The sequence below is a fragment of the Mugil cephalus genome, chromosome 1 (genome assembly GCF_022458985.1).
Source record: "Mugil cephalus isolate CIBA_MC_2020 chromosome 1, CIBA_Mcephalus_1.1, whole genome shotgun sequence".
Classification (NCBI taxonomy): Eukaryota; Metazoa; Chordata; class Actinopteri; order Mugiliformes; family Mugilidae; genus Mugil; species Mugil cephalus.
Window position 1 is genome coordinate 51,206,873 of NC_061770.1, and position 20,645 is coordinate 51,227,517.

The 20,645-nt window shown below is 41.3% G+C and overlaps 1 protein-coding gene across 1 annotated transcript in view; it reads left to right on the top strand.

The window, feature by feature from the left end:
* Nucleotides 1–9,917: 9,917 nt before the first annotated feature.
* nhsl2 (NHS-like 2) overlaps nucleotides 9,918–20,645 on the top strand; it is a 117,754-nt gene continuing 107,026 nt past the window's right edge. The window contains exon 1 of the mRNA XM_047590021.1: nucleotides 9,918–10,520. Coding sequence (XP_047445977.1) covers nucleotides 10,220–10,520 — 301 coding nt within the window. The 5' untranslated portion in view covers nucleotides 9,918–10,219. The remainder of the gene's footprint in view (nucleotides 10,521–20,645) is intronic.

Consider the following 20,645-nt stretch of genomic DNA (forward strand, 5'->3'; position numbering starts at 1 on the left):
AAGGTCTATATGTGCTGACTTTTCCAGAAATGGGGAAAATGAACGGTTATTTCAGAGTGCGTATTAGCTTGTTAACACATTGTTAGCATTGGTGGCTTCTAGATAGTCTTACCACATTTACGCCAAATACAAACCCATGAATTAGAACATCCAGACCACCATGAGTTGACAGCCATTACTGCTGTTATTGCTTTACTGTTGTTTTAGTTTTACCTCTTTGGCGTAGCACTTTAAACTCATTAGGCCGCTAAGTGCTAGCTTCTAGGCTTTAGCAGCAGTGTTTCAGCAGTCAGTCTTATCACACAAGTGAACTCATTTTGAACTTGACTTCCATTTGAAGGTAGAAGTACTAGGATTAGTGTGTTACCATGAGAACATGTGGAACTGAACGTTCATGATAGAACCACAGAATTATGCCAACATAAAGTCAAGGTTAGGTGTCAGAATGAACGGTTAGTTGTATGTAAGATCCACAGCCCGTTGCTTAACTCAGGCAGCAACATAAATGAAGCTAACTGAGATGTACCAAAAAGTACAATTCCTCTAACAGTCACTGGAGACTGGTTCCAAAAGTGAATTAATCCCAAAATATGTTAAAATATCCAAATTTCCAAAAGAAATAAAGATGTGAATATATGGTACAAATATAATTTTGGTCTCTACAGCTAAATCTGGGAGCGTACCTATGTTCCCTGGGTCCCTAACCCTAACCCTGTCCCTAACCCTAACCCTATGTTCCTATGTTCCCCGGTCACATACGAAGCGGGGAACATAGGAATGATCCAGTGGTACATCCACCATTAGCTGTAGGCTACAGGGGAGAAGTTTTGGATAACTTCCTTGTTTAATTTGTACCAAGGCTTAAAGTCATGCATAACTAACAGGTGGTAGCTGTCCCCAGTGAATCAAGCACTTCCAATATGGTGACAGCCCGAGCAACTACGCTGAGCTTCAAAAGTCACCACGGAAATTGAATAGAGCCTAATCAGTTTCCAACGGAGAGACTCCAGACCAACTTTTTGCCATACATAAAAAAAAAAATAAAAAAAATAAAAATATATATATATATATATATATATATATATATATGTATATATTTATATATATATATATATATATATATATATATATATATATATATATATATATATATATATGGGTGGGGAAGTTCGTCTGCTTACCAGGCTATTTTTTCTTGCTAATTAAGTTATTTATGTATCTTGCTCATTTCAGACATTGTGAATTCCCAAGAACTGAGCAATGTTACCCTAACTGAATAAAATAAGACCCAGTCAGAATGATCCTTTAATGATTTAAGAATGTGTAAGATTAGCTGCAGGTGCAAACTGAAAACAGATTTGAACCCACAGTTGTAGCCATGAACTTTGACCCTGAGGTGACCTGTGGCCAGAGCGTAAACATAAAGATGCTATGAACCAAACCGGCAAATTCAAAACACTTTTCTGGTAACAATCAAAAGTAGCAGCACTGTCCCCATTTTTTTATAGGCCTGGGACTAGTTCATGAAAATAAATAAGTGCGTGCACACACATGCACAGGCAGTCTTTGAACATTAGAAATATGAGACTCGCCAGACGCATGCTTTGCTCTGGTCCCGTTCTGCAGCCCCTTGTGAGCAGTGCAACAATCACATTAGATTCACACACAGAGGCTTTGAAGTGCGTTCTGCTGGATGGTAAGAAAAGCAAGGGGAAATGTGAACTGCAGAGTGAGCACAGAGAAAAACATTCACTCAAGTAACAGAGAAACTAACATGCTGAATTATCTCCAAAGGATTAGATGCACTGCAGAAACACAGCAGACGTCCAATAACTCTAAATTTATCTGCTGCACTAAGTTGTACAGTTGAATCATTTGGTAGTTTGGTACATTTTCCAAGTTGAATTAATGTTGAAAATAAGACATAAAGATAATTTACACATATTTACTCTCCACGAGTCTGAACTTATTTTTTGAGTTCACTCCCTCCAACTTTGATGTGAACACCCTCGATTTAAAGCTGAGACTCTGCACTTTAAGCATATATTCATTACACAACTGTAACTTGAATATTTGAATATTTATTTGAGTAATTAATACAGTTTCTTTTCAATTAATTAACTCTTTTGACTCGGCTACCTTTAGGTGAGCCAACTCTTATGGCACCCAAACTCTTCATTTAATTTCACACTGTGCCTTCTAGTTTATCCTTATTTAGCGATAATGAATAGTTTGTGTGTTGGCAAGCAATTTTTCATTTGCCTTATTTTTATGCAAATTGACATTTTTTAACATTTTAATCCGTCCTTGCATGTGATTGGTTGCATGGGGGGTGCCCATCATAATAAAGTCCCGACACGTTACTAGAATATTAACAATGTGTGGTTCAACTGTACTAAATGTGTGTTATTTTGGGGCTGTGGTGCTCGAGTGACATTCCCTTTATACAGTTGATGTGTTTCAATTGGTTTCCTAGCAACTAATTTGAGCAGCTCTTTACAAACCAAGACCTTTCTTTGTTTCTTTTTTTAATGGGAGCTTCAGTCCAAGCGGTCAGTGGACGTAGCGTAGTGCATGGAGATAAGCAGCCAAGACAACTTCTGTCAGACGCTGGAAAATCAAGACAGACGTGAAATCACACAGTGTGTTTACATGCACAGCTTAATCAAGCTTAATCGAGTTGAAATTCCACTTTCTGAACCCTGATATGTGTCTTGTCAGCGGGTTAATACAGCCCCCTTTCTGATTGAGGGTCGTCCATGAACCGAAGGGTTAGCGGTTCGATCCCCCAAGTGCGCCATATGCCGAAGTGTCCACGAGCAAAACACTGAAAACACTGCTCCCAGTGCAACTGGCACTAGTGTGTGAATGTGTTTGTGAGTGAATGGGTGGATGTGTCTCTGACTGTAAAAGTGCTTTGAGTACCTTTGAGTAGGTAGAAAAGAGCTATATAAGAGCAAGACCATTTACCATTTCAAACAACAACAACATGGATAATTGTTCAGCTTTTTTTAAAAATCTCGTACGTAATGCACGCGCTACTTCTGGTGCAGATAACATGCGCGTTATCCCTCAGGTGGTTCTTCTATCGTCTCTGTTTACCTTCTTCTTTTGCGACTGGCTTTCTTGGCTGTTTTTGTTCTGGTATCATACTCCAGCGCAGCGGTTGTGACGCACGCGCACACGTGTTGTCCAGTTAAAAGTCTGATTAATTCATGCTGGAGAAAATTTATTTCCAGTCGCATTATCTGGGTGTCTTAATTGGATAAGGAGAACTCCGATGAACGTATTTACATTCACTTAAATTGTCCAGTTAAAGTCGGATTAAGGCAATAATTCAGGTTTTCAGTGTCGGTTCTCCCTGTTTCAATTGGTTCTTTTAATCAATATCTTTATAGAAGTTCCCATGAATTATTTCACAATCATACCCTCCTGTTTTTCAGATATGATGCTTTTTCCCTAACTTTGGCACTATTTAGATGAGTCTAAATACTACAATACCCATGGGCCTCTGGTGCTGTTGCCATGGAAACAAATGGGCACAAGGGGTCTACCTACAGGAAAAAACTAGCAGCAGTGTGGAGACAAGCGACAAAAAGAGTTAGCTCTCCAAACACTAGCTAACGGTAAGTTCGAAAAAAAAAAAACAACAACTTTTCTTATATTTCCTCAACAAATCCGAGCCATTTTGTTGTTAACAAATTCAATTCAATGGTGCACAGATGACAAGTATGGCAAGTATCAGATGACAGGCTGCTGTTATCATTTCTCAACTGTAAGACTTGAAGGTCGTCTGGCTTTTTTCTGGAATTATGTAATATTTCAGTGTAATGCTTTATCCACTTCACTAAATCACTAGTTTGAAAGTCACTGCTGTTAAAAACAGATTGATGAATGTCTGGTGTATCTCAATCCAGGAAAAAGACATTTAAATGCCAGTGCATTGCAGTGGTACCTGTTATTTCAGGCTGTATGACAGATAATAAATATATTCTATAAATTTTGTGCAGTGTATTTTAATTTTACATGACTTAGGTCAACCAAAAAATCTAATCTACATTTTTTCTTCAGTTTTCTTTCTAGGCTTTAATATTATTATATTAGCTGACCTCCAGGTTGAGACCTGCTAAGATATAATATTTATCACCTGCATGAGTCACTTTGGATGGATATTCAGGACGTGTGACGACTCAAAAGACTGAATCCAACGTGAGGCAGAGAAGAAGGAAAAGAGGACAACAGAAGTGGACAAAGTAATGGAGGTAAATTTGAAGCGTGCTCCCTGCGCGAGTTCAGAAAGTGGGCTGAGCTGCTTCAAACAATGAACTCAGTCATCGGGGGGAGTGTGGAAGGCGGGGCACTGGGTGAGGACAGCTGTTTCTAATCAATTGCTTCCATGTGATTGACTGCTGGACCTACCGTCAGACGACTGGACGAATGGCTCGTTGACACCCGAGGTCGTGGGCCGAGGGTGGGCTAGTTCATCCATTCTGTCAGTTGCTGACTGACTGGTTAGCAGATTAGTTGTCATGGTAACTAATTGGCTAGGCAACAGTCCCGATATGAGGAGTGTAAGTGTGGATGGTGTAATGTAGCCACGCCTTTATGCTGCTGCTGTTGCCTCTTCTTCTTTCTCCACGCTCACAGTGTGTATCCACATTCTCGCTGTCGTGCACACACAAACACACCCGGCTCTTCTCTGTTATAAGATTCTCATGTTGATGTTTTCAATTGTGTCAATAAAAGGCAGTTTGTGTTGGAATTCCTTCCCGTCCTCTCTCTCCATCCCCCTCTCCATAAGACGGGCTCAGACTGCATGAACAAAAACATTTAGGTAGGCCAAGTTCACGTCTGGGAGGGGTTGCTAAAGGAGGCCCGGGGGGCGCGCTCAGGACCAGATGTGCTTTTTTTTTTTTTGGAGGGAAGAGGAGGGGTACGCTCACAACTCTTGGGTAGAGGATTCGGGGAGTTTTCACTGGGCTACAGAGAAAGTGGAGAGACGTCACTGAGAAATAAACTGAAGTCCAGCTGCAGGAGAAGATCAATGCAGCTGGAAGGATCCACTGTAAAAGATGAAGAAATTGATAGAATGATATTACAGCTACTACACACTGAATGAAAGAAATATGTAGGGGTGTTCATCCACTTCGTTTGCTTGCTTACACAGTGTTCAACTTTATCCTACAGCCTGCTATCAAACTGTTTCTTCTTGTGCCAATTTATGTCAGTTCTCAGATCAATGCTACCAGCAATAAGAACTTTTTGAGAGCTATTCTAAAAAAACACTGTTGTTTCCACCGACTGAATATAAAGATACATGGTGTTTCTCGTCGATGCCATCTTGGCTCTTGGGTGGCAGTAGTCTGTATTTGTCATTTGTCAGAGAAAACAGAAAGATGATAGGAAGAGCTACAAACCATCGTACAGAGCTGGTCTTTCCTCAGTCATGCTGATTCTGAGAGAGCAGTGAGCAGCTAGCTCTGTCCTTACACTACCAATATTTTTGTGTCCGGCTTGTTTCACTCAGAAACATTAGTGGTGGGAAATATACAAGAGGGTTACCTAGAAAGCCTGAGAGTTCAACATCCATTACTGACCAACTGTCAGCTTCAAAGAGATGGATGGCAAGTTTTTGATGTGCAACTACACTTAATTGGTCCTGAGCTTTCAGTTGTAGCTGAATCATCTTAGAGGCAGTTTAGAAAAACTCAGTTTCAGTTACCACAAGATTAATATAAAAAATGAGTTTGGAAATATGAAATATATTAAAATATATTTAACAACAATAATAACACTGACTACTTTTACAGAAGGGCAAACACATGACGCCAACCATAAGTTTCTTGCAGAGCAGTTTTGAAGCTCAGTGTGGGGTGCCTGACTGTTGCCATCTTTGCTTTTCATACCAACAATTGCAGTGGTCTGTATTCGCAATTCAAAGCGGGTAAACAGTAAGATCTACTGTTAGGGAGGCTAAGAAGAACTGCTGTTAGTGGGAGGCTAGGGCATTAGGAAGAACCACTATTAGCTGTGAGGCTAGGAATGTAGGAAGAACTAATATTAGCAGGGGGAACTAGGTGGAACTACTGTTAGATGGGAAGCTAGGACGCTATTGTTAGCTGGGAGTCTAGGAGGCAAGGGTACTATTAACTACGAAACTAGGAAGATCTTCGAACTGTAGTACAAAGCTGGCCTCTCCTGAAACATGCTGATTCTGAATAACAAGATTAGGTAAAGATGGAAACTATGAAGGACGTGATTTTGGTTGTCTATTTGTGCATTGGTTTGTTGATAAACCAGTCAGAGAGATCTCTCATTCCACTATTGATACAAGATGCCAAATCGTCTGAAAAGCCGCTCCGACTAGTGCCAACATGCACTAGTTGCAGTTTGAAGGACATACCACCAAAACCAGGACCACAGAGGCTCAGACCAAGAGCCCAGCACTTGCCAATGGCTGGCCATCAGCTTAGCGTGTCATTTGCAAATGGTCAAAAAGTTGGAGGTTCACAGCCAGTCGCATTTCATATGCTGCCAGTTTCAAAAGCAAAATGTCAGAACGCACTGTTGAGATACATAGTTTTCTCAGTTTATTCATCTCCTTAACCAAAGCCAGCATAAGCACTGGAGACTTCAAAACACCAACATTCAACTAATTAAAGCAAGTCTTAATATAATCCCAGCAAACATAAGATTCTGAGGATCTCATTTCTCCTGAGAGGAGGTGAACAGAGGACAAAACTGTAACTGTAAGATTTACAGCGCAACTACAAACCAAAGACGAGTCAAACGGCTCCAGAGAGGCAGGATGGAGCCTCCTCCTCCTCCTCTTCCTCCTCCTCCTCTTCCACGGAGCCCGTGGGGCCACGTCATGTGCCTGAGAGGCTCCTGCCTTAAAGAGATACTCTGACCACTTTTGTTGTCTTGTTTTTCTTCTCTGCACACTTGTTGTCACTTTGTGGGGAAGAAGAAGAATCCTCTCTGTGACCGCCCGGTAATGGTGGTTGACCAGACTTGGCTCGGTCAGGGATGCATTCAGGGGCGGTGGGAGAAAACAGGCAGGAAAAGACACATCTCAGTTCTAATGAGGAACTTGTGACTGTGTTATGTAATCTGATGTGTATCTGATGAGCAGCCTGCCCTGATTCTTTGCATGTCACTCATGGGAAACTAAGGTTAAGCAAAACCAGTGACACAACTGAGAGTCCAAATAAGCTAATAACCGTTAGCTGGTGTGAATATGGAGGGAAATTAGCTTTTGAGGCCTTGATAAATTATTTTAATTAAAATATTAATTCTGTTTTTATTTGAGTGCTCTACCCCAAGTGGTATATTTTGGACACTGTTCTCTACACCGACAAACATCACTTTAGATCTTGTTGGTTTAATGCCATTTATTGGTTGTCTTGGGATAAAACTGTGAAATTCAGGTTTAATTTTATTAAAAGTGGATCAGTATAAGACACTTGATAATACCACTTTCACATCGAAAATAGCAGGTTCACGTGGGATTTTTAGACCTGGGTCGACCCACCTTAGTATGCTTTCAGACTGCAAAGCAGTCCTCTCGCTGTGTGAGCTATGTGCCTGTTTTTTACCTTCTCATACGTCATTGTGTCGACATCGCCATCATTACACATTTAAGTGCACAACACTGCAAGTTAAACGGACAGCATGGTGTGTCCCATGCTGCTCCTGCTCATCCTGTCATTTATCAGGAGGCATTCGCTTTCATTTTGTTAATGACCTGCCGAATGGACCGGTCAAACCCCCGCAAAGCTGGTGTTATTCGAATAAATCACTGTGTCCCCCACAGTGCCCGATATCTGCTGCCGAATCTCCTCCTAAAAACACAGTTGCGCATGCATTTCCCAATCGGTGCGATTTCCTGAACATAATGTGGGGCTAATTCACCTATGCGCTTCCATTAATGATTGTGTAACAACACCTTTGATTTTTTTGATTCTTTGACCAAAATCTTATATGAACATCAATGTCGTAGTGTAAATTAGCGAGTCAACACGCAACACATGTAAAATCCCGGGTCGATTCCTAGGTCATTTGAGCCGGGTCAAAGTGTGCCGGGTTTTTGGTGCAATGTGAAAGGGGCTTAATTGAGATACATGAAGGTCAATATTTTGCATTGGTGTCCATTTGCGTACATCCAGGCAGAGTGAAGGATTATGGGAGTTCAGTTCAACATGGAGGCTATCTAGAAGCAACTAAAAACAAGTTTGTTCTCAGATCAATATTCCCAACAATAACAAGGTTAAAGGTCAGACTACCTAATTGTGTTTAACACCGAAAAACAAAGAGATTCAGCAGTCATTTGCAGCAGGTTCTTTGATTCCTAATCAATACCTTAAGAGAGCCATTTTAAAGAAATGTTGAACCATTAATAAACTGTATGACAGTTTCTTTGTTCACTGTGTAAAGTGGACAAACACAGGTTTCTTCAGAAAACCATAGGTTTTCTAACGATGGTTTTGAATACTTGCATACTTGGTAGTTTGAGCTTTAATGATACATAACATAAACATTATGTAATTGGAACAGCAACCGATAATGCATTCTGGGATACCTGGCTGTACCAAGTCCAAAAAAGTTACCTCCCGATTCGTCCCTGATGAATATCTGGACTGTACTTGGTCTGTTGTGTAGTGTAGTGTAGAGCTGGGGCAGTACTTGAACAATGACTGATGACATTTCACAAGAACAGACAAGATATGCACAATGATAAATGCGTCATGAAGAGAGTGGATAACAGAAAACACATTTGACAAGTCAAGTAACTGGATACTAAATTGAACTGATCTCTACTTTAAGAGTTAGACTTACACATACTTAATGATCCACATGGGAAATGAACTGGTCATATTGCTACATTAATTGGTCATATTGATGCAGTTACCTGACATGTAACGCAAACATGGAGCCAAGTTGTTGCAAACGCAGTCCACAACTTTGGTTCCTACCACCAACATCACTATAGTGACAGGTGACTAGAAGCGTTGGTGAACCCAGACGGAGTGGGGTTATTGACGGTGTTTTAGCTGCCAAATTCAGAACTATCTCCATCCATACACAAGCAATAGTTTTATATTCAAGGTGAGAAATATGTAAGAGGGTAAGAGAGGCAACCAGGGCATGGAATGTCCACATGAGAAGAGTGACTTCCATGCTTAGTAGAAGATACTCATTTTGAAGATATAGCATTAAGAAAGCAGGGGTTACTAAATATTACTTAAACAATGATTTATTAATCTACCAACAGGTTCAGACAATTAGCATATATGTTTGCAAAAGTGTGCAGACATGAACATTTCCAGGAGATTAGGAACCTGGCTTGTAGTCTCACAGGTGCTGTCGGTTCAGACCTTCCACACAAGTTATTCTGCACCAAACTTTGGAACAAACAGACTGAGAAACCAAAACTACTTTAGTCCAGTGGTGCATGAAGGTGATGAGCCGTTGTGCTTTACCTTCTCTTTTCCAAGACAGGATTCCTCACCGGGAAACACCAGACTGTTGCGCCCTCTGTCGCGTGTCAAGCTGGAAAAAGTAACCTCAGACGTAGGATTGGATATTTTCAAAATGAAAGCACGAATAAGCAGCAAAATGTACATAAAGTTACAAAAACTAGCACCTATATACTGTCAATTGTTTTATAATTTCTTATGTTTCCAAAAACCATGACGCATATGAAAGACCTTCACATATGATGGTCAGGTTTATTTTAACAGGTCATGTTTCCTTCACTTTAGAGCCACAGTGGTAAACAAGAGAGGTTTAACTTCAGCCTTACATGGCTCTTTGAAATAGGTTAAACTGTTCATAAGCGACCCTCAAATCGTTTTTTGGCTCGAGTGGTTTGGATGAACCTAAATTCGAGCTTTGGTTTTGAAGGTTAAACCGGAAGCCTCGTGTGTTTCACTCCGCCTGCTTTCACAACAGTCCTCTCAGCAGCTGAGACTCTCCTCTCCACTGAGGAAAAAAAAAAAAAAATACTGAAACCCTCGCTCGCAGTCAAAAACAATGAGGGCGCACGACGCGCAACTCGCTCCAAGGCTCTCCAACAGCGGCGGAGTTTTCCCTCCTGGAGGATTCGTAGCATGCGTGTGTGCGCCACCCGGAGGGAGAAGGACCACAGGGAAATAACTTGACAATCTGAGGAGTTTGTTATTTATTTATTTTTTATTTTTTGGAGAGGGAAGGAATCATGCCTTTTTGCAAACGCACGATACTTCCGAAAGATGTGTGCAAGCCCGATGGCAGGAGGCTGCCGGAGGCGCGTCCGCAGCGGCAGCCGGAGATTTTCGGGGACTTGGCGGATGTGTGCGGCTTCTCCCTGTGCTCGGTGCTCCGGCAGCTCTCGGATCTGTCCCGGCACTCGGTGGGCATCCTGGAGGAGCTGGAGGGAGAGCTGGTGTCCATCTGCCACCGGTCAGGAGCGCTGGAGGGCAGAGTGGTCCGCCTGCAGAGGCGCGTCGCGGAGCTGGTCAGCAAACCTCCACCTAGAAGTAAGAGGAAATTAAAAAAAAAAAAAAAAAAAAGTGTTTTCAGCTCTAGAAAAACACACCTGGAGTCGGTTTGCACAGCTTGCAGATGCAGGAGAGCTGAAGCAGCTTTTTTTGTTTGTGTCAAACTTTGTGAAATGAGCTCATGGCTTTGTGGAGACTTATGTTCGTGGCTGCAAACACTGATTCTCAGATTGTGAGCAAGTGAGAGGTTTATCATTGTTGGAGGGGTGTCAGTCAGCTGGCAGTGAGGTGTCTCAGATACTACGGGGAATATCAGACTTAGAGTCTAAAATGACATTAAACAAATTTAGTTTTATATAAAAGAAGCTGGAGCTCATGTCATTAAACATGTCATGTCAGTAAACAGCATCTGATGTAAGAATGCTTTTAGATTGTTGAGGAATATAAGATTCATTTCTTTCAGACTACTTCACTTTTTTGTATTAGGCTACTCTAGGCTCTTGGGATGTACAGGTTTACAAGATGGCCCTGAAGGCAACACGTTGTTGTGGGTGTGTAGAGTGGAATGTGACAACGCAGAGATGTCATGCGTGCTTTGGAGTTTTGTCAGTCTACCTGTCACTTTATGTGTGTTTCCTTTTTGGCTTCCTTTCCTCTTTGTAACTGACTTAATTAGTCTGTTTGAATACTAAACATATTTTATCATAAAATCTATGAATGCAGACCTTATTTCAAACACAAATTTTCATGGTTGCTCCACCCACTGAGAGCACCATTTATGTCATTCATTTTATGTATATATACATATATAAATCAAGTGCCTCATGTCTTCAGTGTGCTAACCAATTATGAAAGCTTATGAGGGGATGCTGCTAAAGATGCAACAACCGTCTCCAGGAGTCATTCGGAAGTAGCAGGTTTGACTGCATATTTATTTATTTAGTTTAAGGATCCCCATTAATGCTCCAGCAATCAGCTAGTCTTCCTGGGGTCCACACCTTTCATACACTACACTACATGTCAAAATACAAAGCTTGTGCATATAATAAATTGAAACAATCTTTTCAGTTTAAACTGGATACACTGTAGGTCACATATATTAAAAGCAGAATATTTAGTAAATCAATATATTGAAAATATATGTATTAAAAGAGAAAAGGTCAAAGAAAAGATAACACAGCTTGTAAAAACACACAATGTGACATTTCATTATACAGAAATGATTTGCCTCCATTTTTCTAACGTCCTGATGTGCCTTGCTTCACATACTGTGGCTCCTTTGGTACAAGCCTTTGTATTTAACGTGATCTTTCTAGCAGTTGGTTGGTTTTAAATCGATGGTTCTTCACAATAAAAATCAATACATTATCACTTTAGAGTATGATACAAGTCCTTTCTGAGCCCTAGTTCAATACCACAACAGTATCTGGAGATGCACGTGAAAGAGGACATTTGAGGATTCATGTGACGTCATTGTCACCAGGATACAATTCCCAGGCAAGTAAGATGTAACCCAGATGCATGATGGGAGATCTGCACCGTGCCTGCCAACCTGTTTCACTCTGCAAAGTTTGCACAAACTTTTTGCAGGCAGCACTCTCTTTGTTTGTGTTAAAGCTTAAGAGTGAACACGTGAAGTAAAGCAAGCTGACTGTGAACAAGAGTTTATGAGGCTGTCAGCAGTGTGTGTGTGTGTGTGTGAGATCACATACAGTATGATAGGACAAAAAGAGAAAGTCCCTCTAAACACAGACCAGATGTAGAGCTGGAAAGACGTGAGGAGGAAAGATAAAGCAAAATGCAGCTCATCCTTTAGTGTACTTTACAGAGGCAAACTCACTGGTGTTGGTATGTTTACGTGTGTGTGTTTGTGTATGTATGGAGTGTATTTCTGTCCATGAGCTCATCTGTGTTAGATGCAAACATCCTCACTCTTTTTCTTTGTAAACCTTGTGTGGGCTCTTACTGTATCGCTAACAGGTGGGCAGCAGCACATGGCTAAAGAATCAATAGAGAAGGCCTGAGCCTTCATCTCTCATCGTCATCCTCACTTCACTTTCTCTTTCTTTCTCCAACTGTCTGAGCAAAGATGGAAAACATACAACGCACTAATAAGGAACAAATTTTGGATTTCCTCGTTTGCTGATTTAACAATCCAAACTAAAAGCTCTACTGCTTCAGGGCAACTGAACGTTTTTGACCCAAATACCAGATTGGGCTGTCAATGAGCACTAGTGACCCTTGTTTTGGCAGTTTGTCCTGCACTGTAGGCTATAGTTGGACTTCTGTCAGCGCCTTTTCAGCCAATTCAGCAGGTTGATTTAGTGGCAGAGTTACTCGGCCAGAGAGATCACTCTGAGGCACCTCTAAGTCTGAGATCGTGGTGTTCTGTCGGAAAATGGGGAAAGGTTCCCTCCTATCACCAGAGTTGGGACTGAGCTCCTAGTATCTTGGGATGTTGCTCACAAGTGATGATACAATGGAGCAGGAGATTAACAGACAATTTGGTTTAGTGGCTGCAGTAATGCGGGCGCTGTCATGGCTCTAACCCTCACCTATGACCATAAACTTTGGGAACTGACCAGAAGAATGGCATCGCGGATACCAGTGTCTGAAATGAGGCTCCTCTGTTGGGTAGTTGGGCTCAGCCTTAAGAGATGGAGACATCTCTCGGAGCTCGGGGCAGACTGTTGCTGCTTTGAGTCGAATAGGGCCAGTTGAGATGGTTCGGGTGTCTGGTTAGGATTCCCTCTGGGCACCTCCCTTTGGAGGTTTACCAGAAATGACCAACTGGAACGCGACCCCTGGGTAGAGCCGGAATTCTCTGAAGGGTTATGCGCTCGATGGAGGCAGCCTCATCAGCTGTTAGACGGCACGACAGTCAACAATACTTTGTTCTCAGTATATTCATTTAACTACTGGTTACACAAGTTTAGCTTGTACATTTTCACTTTTAAAGGACTGACACATGTTCTGGAATAGAGGTTAAGAGGTTGCCAACTATTTCTTAATTTAATTCTTATTTATATATTATTTTATTTTTGTTTATTGCACAAGTATTTTGGAGTATGAGGTGATACTTTAAGACAGAATTTTTAATTTAGTTTTTTTAAATATAATTTGTCAAGACTAGAATATGTGTCACATCCACGTCTTTATCCACTGCCAAAAGACGTGGACGTTCCTAATTTTATGTTTACCTTTTTAAAGCTGCTAAGTTGAGGTTTAATATTTAGTTTATATTAAAGTGGGCTAGTTTTTATTTTAATTTTACACAAATATGGGGATGATTCAAAGTGGCCTGCATAGTTGATTGTTTAATTAGCTTTAAGTAGGCGTACACATGCACACTGTACTTCTGTTTGTTGTAATGGGTAAAATTAAAAAAAATTTAAAAAGATGTTTGATAAAAGGCTGTGGATAATCCTTAATATGTAATATGTTTACCTTTGCTGTTGTGTGTTTAGTTTTTAGTCTAATTCTTTATAAACGGCCTAGCTCCTTTACTGCTGCCCCATGTACACCACCTCAACATGTGGAAATCCGGTTCGACAGGCCTGCTGTGACTAATTATGGTTGCTAATCTGTGATTGCACAAGTTAAATGGTTCATGTGACTGCAAGCTGTGGTTGTGGTTTGTTTAGGTTCAGATGTTAAGGTCTTTAAACATGTTAGGATGAGTAAAATGTGCATTCTTTTTTCTCTCATTTGTGCAGAGAAAGTGTGCCTTTCCTCTAGTAGCAACCACTGACAATCCCCCCCTCCGTCCACCTGCCAGCAAAAGTGGCTGCGTACTCTGAAACAGATGATCCAATCCTGCATGAGAGGATTTTTTCCACCAAGTTCAGAGTTTGTACAGGAGTCAGATCTCCTGAGCTGCTTCCAGAGCCTCGGCGCAATGAAGCGGCGGAGGGATTGCAGCTTGTTTCCTCCCCACGGAGAGGAGGGGAGGAGTCGCACTGATACACAGAGGAAGAGGATGTCAGTCGTCACTTTGGAAAGCGTGATAGCAGGAGGGAATGTGTGCATGTCCAGTTTCCACTGGAAGCTGTCACTCAGAAGGGCCTGAACTTGAGGAGTTTGTCCCCTGAAACACCTCTTCTCTAACTTTCTCATACTCGGCTTATTTCCTGCCATTTGCTGTTGGCTGCTGTTGACCCTAAGTGGAGCAGGAATAACCCAAGTATGTGAATGGGAACTGGAGTTTGGTGGGTTTTTTTCTGATCAGTTTTAAAAGAAGTTCTCCACTCAGTCTCACAGTCCTGGTCGGGTTTGTTTTATAAGCACGTTTCATTCATGGGAGTCCCAAGCCCCAATCACTGACATCACAGCCGGTGTTTTCCCTCAGTGGTCTCAGAGGCCACGTCCCTTTTCATGATGTCGTTGCAGGTGTGTGGCCTCACAGGGACCCTTTTCAACTGCACTGTTGACTGTACAACAGTCTGAAAATATCAGCGAATAAATCTTAGATTCATGACGACTCTAATGTTCAGTTAATGTTAAACAGCATCAGAAAGGTGTTAAAAAGCGTTTAACTGCTGCCTGTAATATGAAAACGCAATGGTATCAACAGCTCTCTCAGTTATTTTAAACTAATGCATTCATTAACTTAGAATGCATTTGTAATCACTAAATGATAAATGTTTTTTTTTAGTAGATACACAAGCACTCACACATTCACACACCAGCGCCAGACAGTGGGAGTAAATCAGGGTTCAGTGTCCTACTCAAAGATAACTTCAGTGTGTGGGACTGAACCGCAAACTCTCGTCATGGTGAACCTAGCTCAGCTACTGAGCCACAGTAAGTACAATACTGACAGGGTTATAATTAGTAGTAGTGCACATTTGTTTGCTAATTGGTATATTTGGCCCTCCAAAAGCAGATCACTTAGCAGTCAGTCTGTGTTCTAGTCATGAAATATGGTCATGAATTCACATTCTTTGACAGAAAGGTTGATGTTGGTCAAAAGGAATTTCCTGGCTGGGCTCAGTCTTAGAGATTAGGAAAAGAGCTTCGGAGTAGAGCTACTGCTTGTTGAAGTGGTTCTAGGATGTAGTGAAGATCCTCCTGGCCTTATAGTCTACCAGCAGAATCCATTTTCTGGACTGGCCTGGGAACCCGTCGAGATCCCTCAGGAGGAAGTAGAAAGCGATGCTAGGGAGAAGGAGGTCTGGCATTCCATGCTTTGCCTGTTGCCACCCAACTTTGGATAATAGGTTGGAAATAGATGTGTGGATGAAACTAGGGTCACAGGCGCTCACATACCATCTGATGCTAGAAAAAGCCTGACCGCTGGCTTGGCATGTCACAGTCACAACATTAGTCTCAAGGACAGGAATCTGAATCAGCCCTCTGAACCTTCTTTGACTGAAAGCTTGGTTTCAGCCAAAAACTTCCTCTGGAGGTTGGCTGGGCTCAGTCTTTGAGATAAGGACCTTGGACTTTCAAAAGGAGCTTGGTAGAAGAGCTCCTTGCTTGTTATGGTGGTTCTGAATTCTTGTGAAGATCCATCCTGGACACCTACCATTATCCCGTGCTTACCAGGCACAGCCAGCTACTAGAAGACCCCAGAGCAGACCAAGAAATCTCTGGACCGGCCTGGTAAAAATACATGAATGGATGGATGATTGTTTAGAAATTGCATGATTTTCTGCTTTCTCCCCAAATATTTGGTCTTGCAGATGTCTAGGGGATGGTGGGTTTTACCTACCCATTTAACCATTGATGAACAAACCAGTAAAGCTGTTGGGCAGCTCAGTTAAAGGAAATAGTAGGCTACATCTTCTCGCGCCAAGCTTTTCACATGTTGCTTTATGTTGTTGGATGAAACACAATTGTTGGCTGAGGAAAAGGTCAGGGGTAGGCAGTCTTTTATCAAGATTAACATTAAGTAACATACCAATATTGGTGTTAGCTTTGCGCAGTGGCAGTATCATAGCCTATGAGGTTTATCACCTTAAACTTTAAAGACATTTGCTGTAGTAAGCAGCAAAAAAAGAACACGTCAAAATAAGCATATGCTGTGGCTAAATTTTAGCTTAAAATACAAATGAAAATGTATTAAAAATCTTGTGCTCTTTTCTGCTCTTCTACTTGAATGCTGCACAGGATTAGATATCACTCTTACACTCTCTTACACTTATGTTTTGTCTGTTGCTGACTCTGTAGGAAGTTTGGTGTAAAACTAATAGTCACGGTCAGGATTAACTTTACACTTGAAGTCATCAAACTTACATTCAGCTTGTGCAGCGAATGTTTCACTCCTCCATATCCTTCCAAATCCTGTTAATCAAATGCTCAATGAATAGATGAGAAAGAGGCTTTACCTCCCCCTTCTTTCTCCTCCCTCTCTCCTCCCTCGTTCCCACGGGTGGATGTCAACCCCATGACTCAGTATCCCTCTCTGTTGGCCCCTCTGAAATTCCCCTTCTACTCGTTTCTAACTTCTTTTCCTCCTCTCTCCATCCCCTACGCAAAAACAAATCCTCTTTAAATTTCTTTGGAAATTTGCTTTCAGCTGCTTTTTTAAAAAATTAATGCAGGCTCTGACATCACAGAACGATGCATTCAGTGGCAACTGATTCCATTGTGGAGGTTTTCTGTAATCCCACAGGTTTGCCTCTTTTTTATCACAGACTGAGGCCATTGAACAACTCCTTTTTCTGCTGTCAAAATGTTCACTTCTCCAGGTCCTCCTCCTGCACAGTATCTCATCTGCCGGTGATTCTGAGGACAGCAGTGGCAGAAACTTCTACAGGAGAAAGGCTTTTATTTATTTATTTTTTTGTAAGTAATCTAATTTGGGTTTCAGTTTAATTTGGTATTCAGAGCTGCCAGAGTGGCAGAAGTGAACCTCTATTTTAAACCCTTACCATTCATCACTGCAGCTTATAAATACTGAATAAAAGGGCCTTGGTGTACACGAATATATTCAAAAGGTGTCATGGGTAAGGAACTGAAAGAGGTGGGTGTAGTGTGGCGGAAATAAGTGCATTCTGCAACTTTTCTTGGCGAAGTTGGAGGTTAATAATGTGTGTGATTATGTGTGTTTTCAAAGTCAGCACAAAATCAAACTAGATTCTTTCACTGGGTCTTATTCCCAGAGACAGAGGGAGAGAGAATGTTCTTGTTTTTACCAGGTTTTGAGGACCAAACTCTAGAGGAGTACTAACCTTGTGGGGCCATTTTTCTCGGCCCAGCAACTATATGAGGCTTGACGCCTTTTAAGACTTGGTTTAAGGGCAAAGTTGCAATTAGGTTAGGGTTAATTTAAGGGGCTAGGGAATGCATTAAGTCAATGAAAGGATCTTCAAAGACTCTGAGTGTGTGTTGTTCCGCAGAAAAATAAATCAAGTTTTGGATTCAGGTAAAAAGAGAACGAGAGGAAAACCTACTAACAACTTCCTGTCTTGGCTGAAAGCCTGGCCCTTTCCCTTTCACACACACAGACTCATGTTTCCATCACTTAAGAGGACATTTTAAGGACTTAAGTTCATGTCCTGATTGGACAGTTGAACTAGTGTCAGACAGTCTGTGGTCTTAGTTTTGACAGTGCGTTTACATGCACAGCTTAATCGAGCTATGCTCGAAGTTCGACTTTCTGATTGTGGTGCTTATCCCAGTTTACATGCAGCGGAGAAAATCGAATAACTGACGGGAACATGTCCTCCTCCTCCACACTAGGTGGCGATATGTATCTTTTCAGCGGGTTAATACCATGTTAATATGGCCCCCTTTCCAGTTGACCTGTTACATCATTTAATAAAAAGAGTCGTTCATGCAGTAGACTGGCATTTTAAACAACAACCAGACGGATAATAGTACACTTTTTTTTAATCTCATAATTACATCTTGTAATTATCTCGTGATTACATCTGCACGCAATGTGCGTGCTATTTCTGGTACAGATAAGATGCCGCTATCAGACGGTTCTTCTTCCGGCTCTGTTTACCTTCTTCTTCTTCTTCTTCCGGCTTTCTTGGATGTTTTTGTTCCGGGGTTACATGTCAGCACAGCGGTTGTGGAACATGCGCCCACGTGTCATCCTCTCGAAGTCTGATTAAGCACATACATGCCGGAGAATTCCAATCGCATTATCTGGGTAACGTGTTAACATGCGCTTAAGTTGTCCAGTTAGAGTCCAATTGAGGCAATAATTTGTTTTTCTCACGTGCGTGTAAATCCACTGAATGTTTCCAACATCGTTATGTCTGCTGCTTCTCACATGATTCATCATGTTGACTCGGTGGTCAGAGAGATCACCCTGATTGACTGATCAAATTAGAGAACCAGTGTACGAGAAGAGAAATGGAAGTAACAGAAAGCTCTTCTCGTTTTGCATCAATCTTCTTCTCATCTGAACATTTAAATATGCAAATGTATGCAAACTATGACTGTTTCACAACCATAACCGCATGATTACTAGTGTAACAATGATGTTCTATTTCAACCCAGACCCAGATCTTTGCCTAAACCCAACCCTAGTGAGGGTAAGTGGCAGTAGAAGATGAGATCAGACATAGATAGATAGATCTTTTATTCATCCCAAACTGTGAAATTTCACACTTGCAGCAGCAATGCACAGGCACTCAACAGTATAAATACTATATAACAAACAATGGGCTCTTCTCATGAGCTGTAGACCAGCTCATTCAGGAGTGACCAGCTCTGTATGATGGTTTTTAGCTATTTTCCTCCAGGTTTTTAGCCTCCCAGTTAACAGTAGCTTTTCTCATTTCCCATTTAGACTACTGCCACATGCTGGTGAGATGACTTATCTCCTTTGATACAGGTGCAGAAGTATATGCACCAGCTGGCAGTCAGCTGTAGTCATTGTGGCGTGTTCAAGTGCAACTTTTTGGAGAGGTAAGGCAGCGTCACAGTCGGCCTTCAGTTCCACTAGTTATTTCTAGTCAGTTTGGTGTGTCCCCCTTATAGCCTTCTTCTACCTAAGGTTTACACAGACCCTGCTTCCTGTCCCCAAAATTGAGGCGGGTCCTCGCAGTGTTACTGTAAACAGATTTATGTCCCCACAACACGCGTGAACAAAAACACACTGACATTTTAGCTTACACACCAGTGAGATAAAACTTTTCATACATCCGGTTTCATCACTGCACTTATCTTGTTGGACATGTTGCCAAAGCAACAATCCCAGGCCTGTGTATCGTTTGAAGGACTGAAATGCAGACAATGTGGGTGTGTCTCTCTCAACCTCCTGCCTTCTAGCTGTGCATGCAATGTTTTTTCGACTTCTAATATCAGAAGCAATTTGTCAGTGATATAGACACATACACGCACTTGTACGTCTAGGAAGAGAACGGAACAATATGAGCGGAAAAAGGTCAAAAGGGGTGGAAAAATACGTAATAAGAGCAAAATGGCAGGGGAAAGACAAAGAAATATGAGTAAAACGAAGGGGAGAGACTGACAAGAAGAAAAGTTATGAAATGTGTAACTTACTTTGCAAAGAAATAAAAATCCCTTAGGAATATTTTTATTTTAATCCAATTTTAAATGCCAAGAATCTCAATTGCAATGGACCTGAAATTAGTGTATATAAAGTTTTAAAAAAAGTAGTGAAATCCTTTATTTAATGATGAAAATGTCACAATGAGAAATGGATTGTATGTTGGACTTAATTAATTCATCATCATCATTATCTGAATGAATCTTCCTGCTTAGCTTAATGACACTAGCTCCAACTGAATGCTAAATTTTGTACGACTGAGACTTTTAAATGACTTGAGTATTTAGCTGCTTTCCATCTCTGGCTTGTTTGTGATCTAGTTTTTCACAAATTATTCAGTAATAGCCAAAGAGTTTTACTCTCACGGACTCAATCAAAATCAATTTTCTTCCAGTCATTTAAAAGAGTGAACGTTGGAAGGTCCTCTGAGTAAAAATTGCCTGATACATCGTTCCAGTGATCCCAAAATTCTACAAATTCTCCACAGTATGAAAAATAAGAAACGACACATGAGTGTGGGGAGATTGAGCAACTCCAGTGACATAATGCAGGAAGAGGCCCTGTGATGAAATACTGTACATGTGCAGATGAGCAAGTTTCCTACAAGCGCAGATGTGTGCAGATATTCCACCATCCTCCCTTCAACATGTCTTTTCTCTTTTTCCGTGTTTTCTCTGTGGTGCTAACCCAAG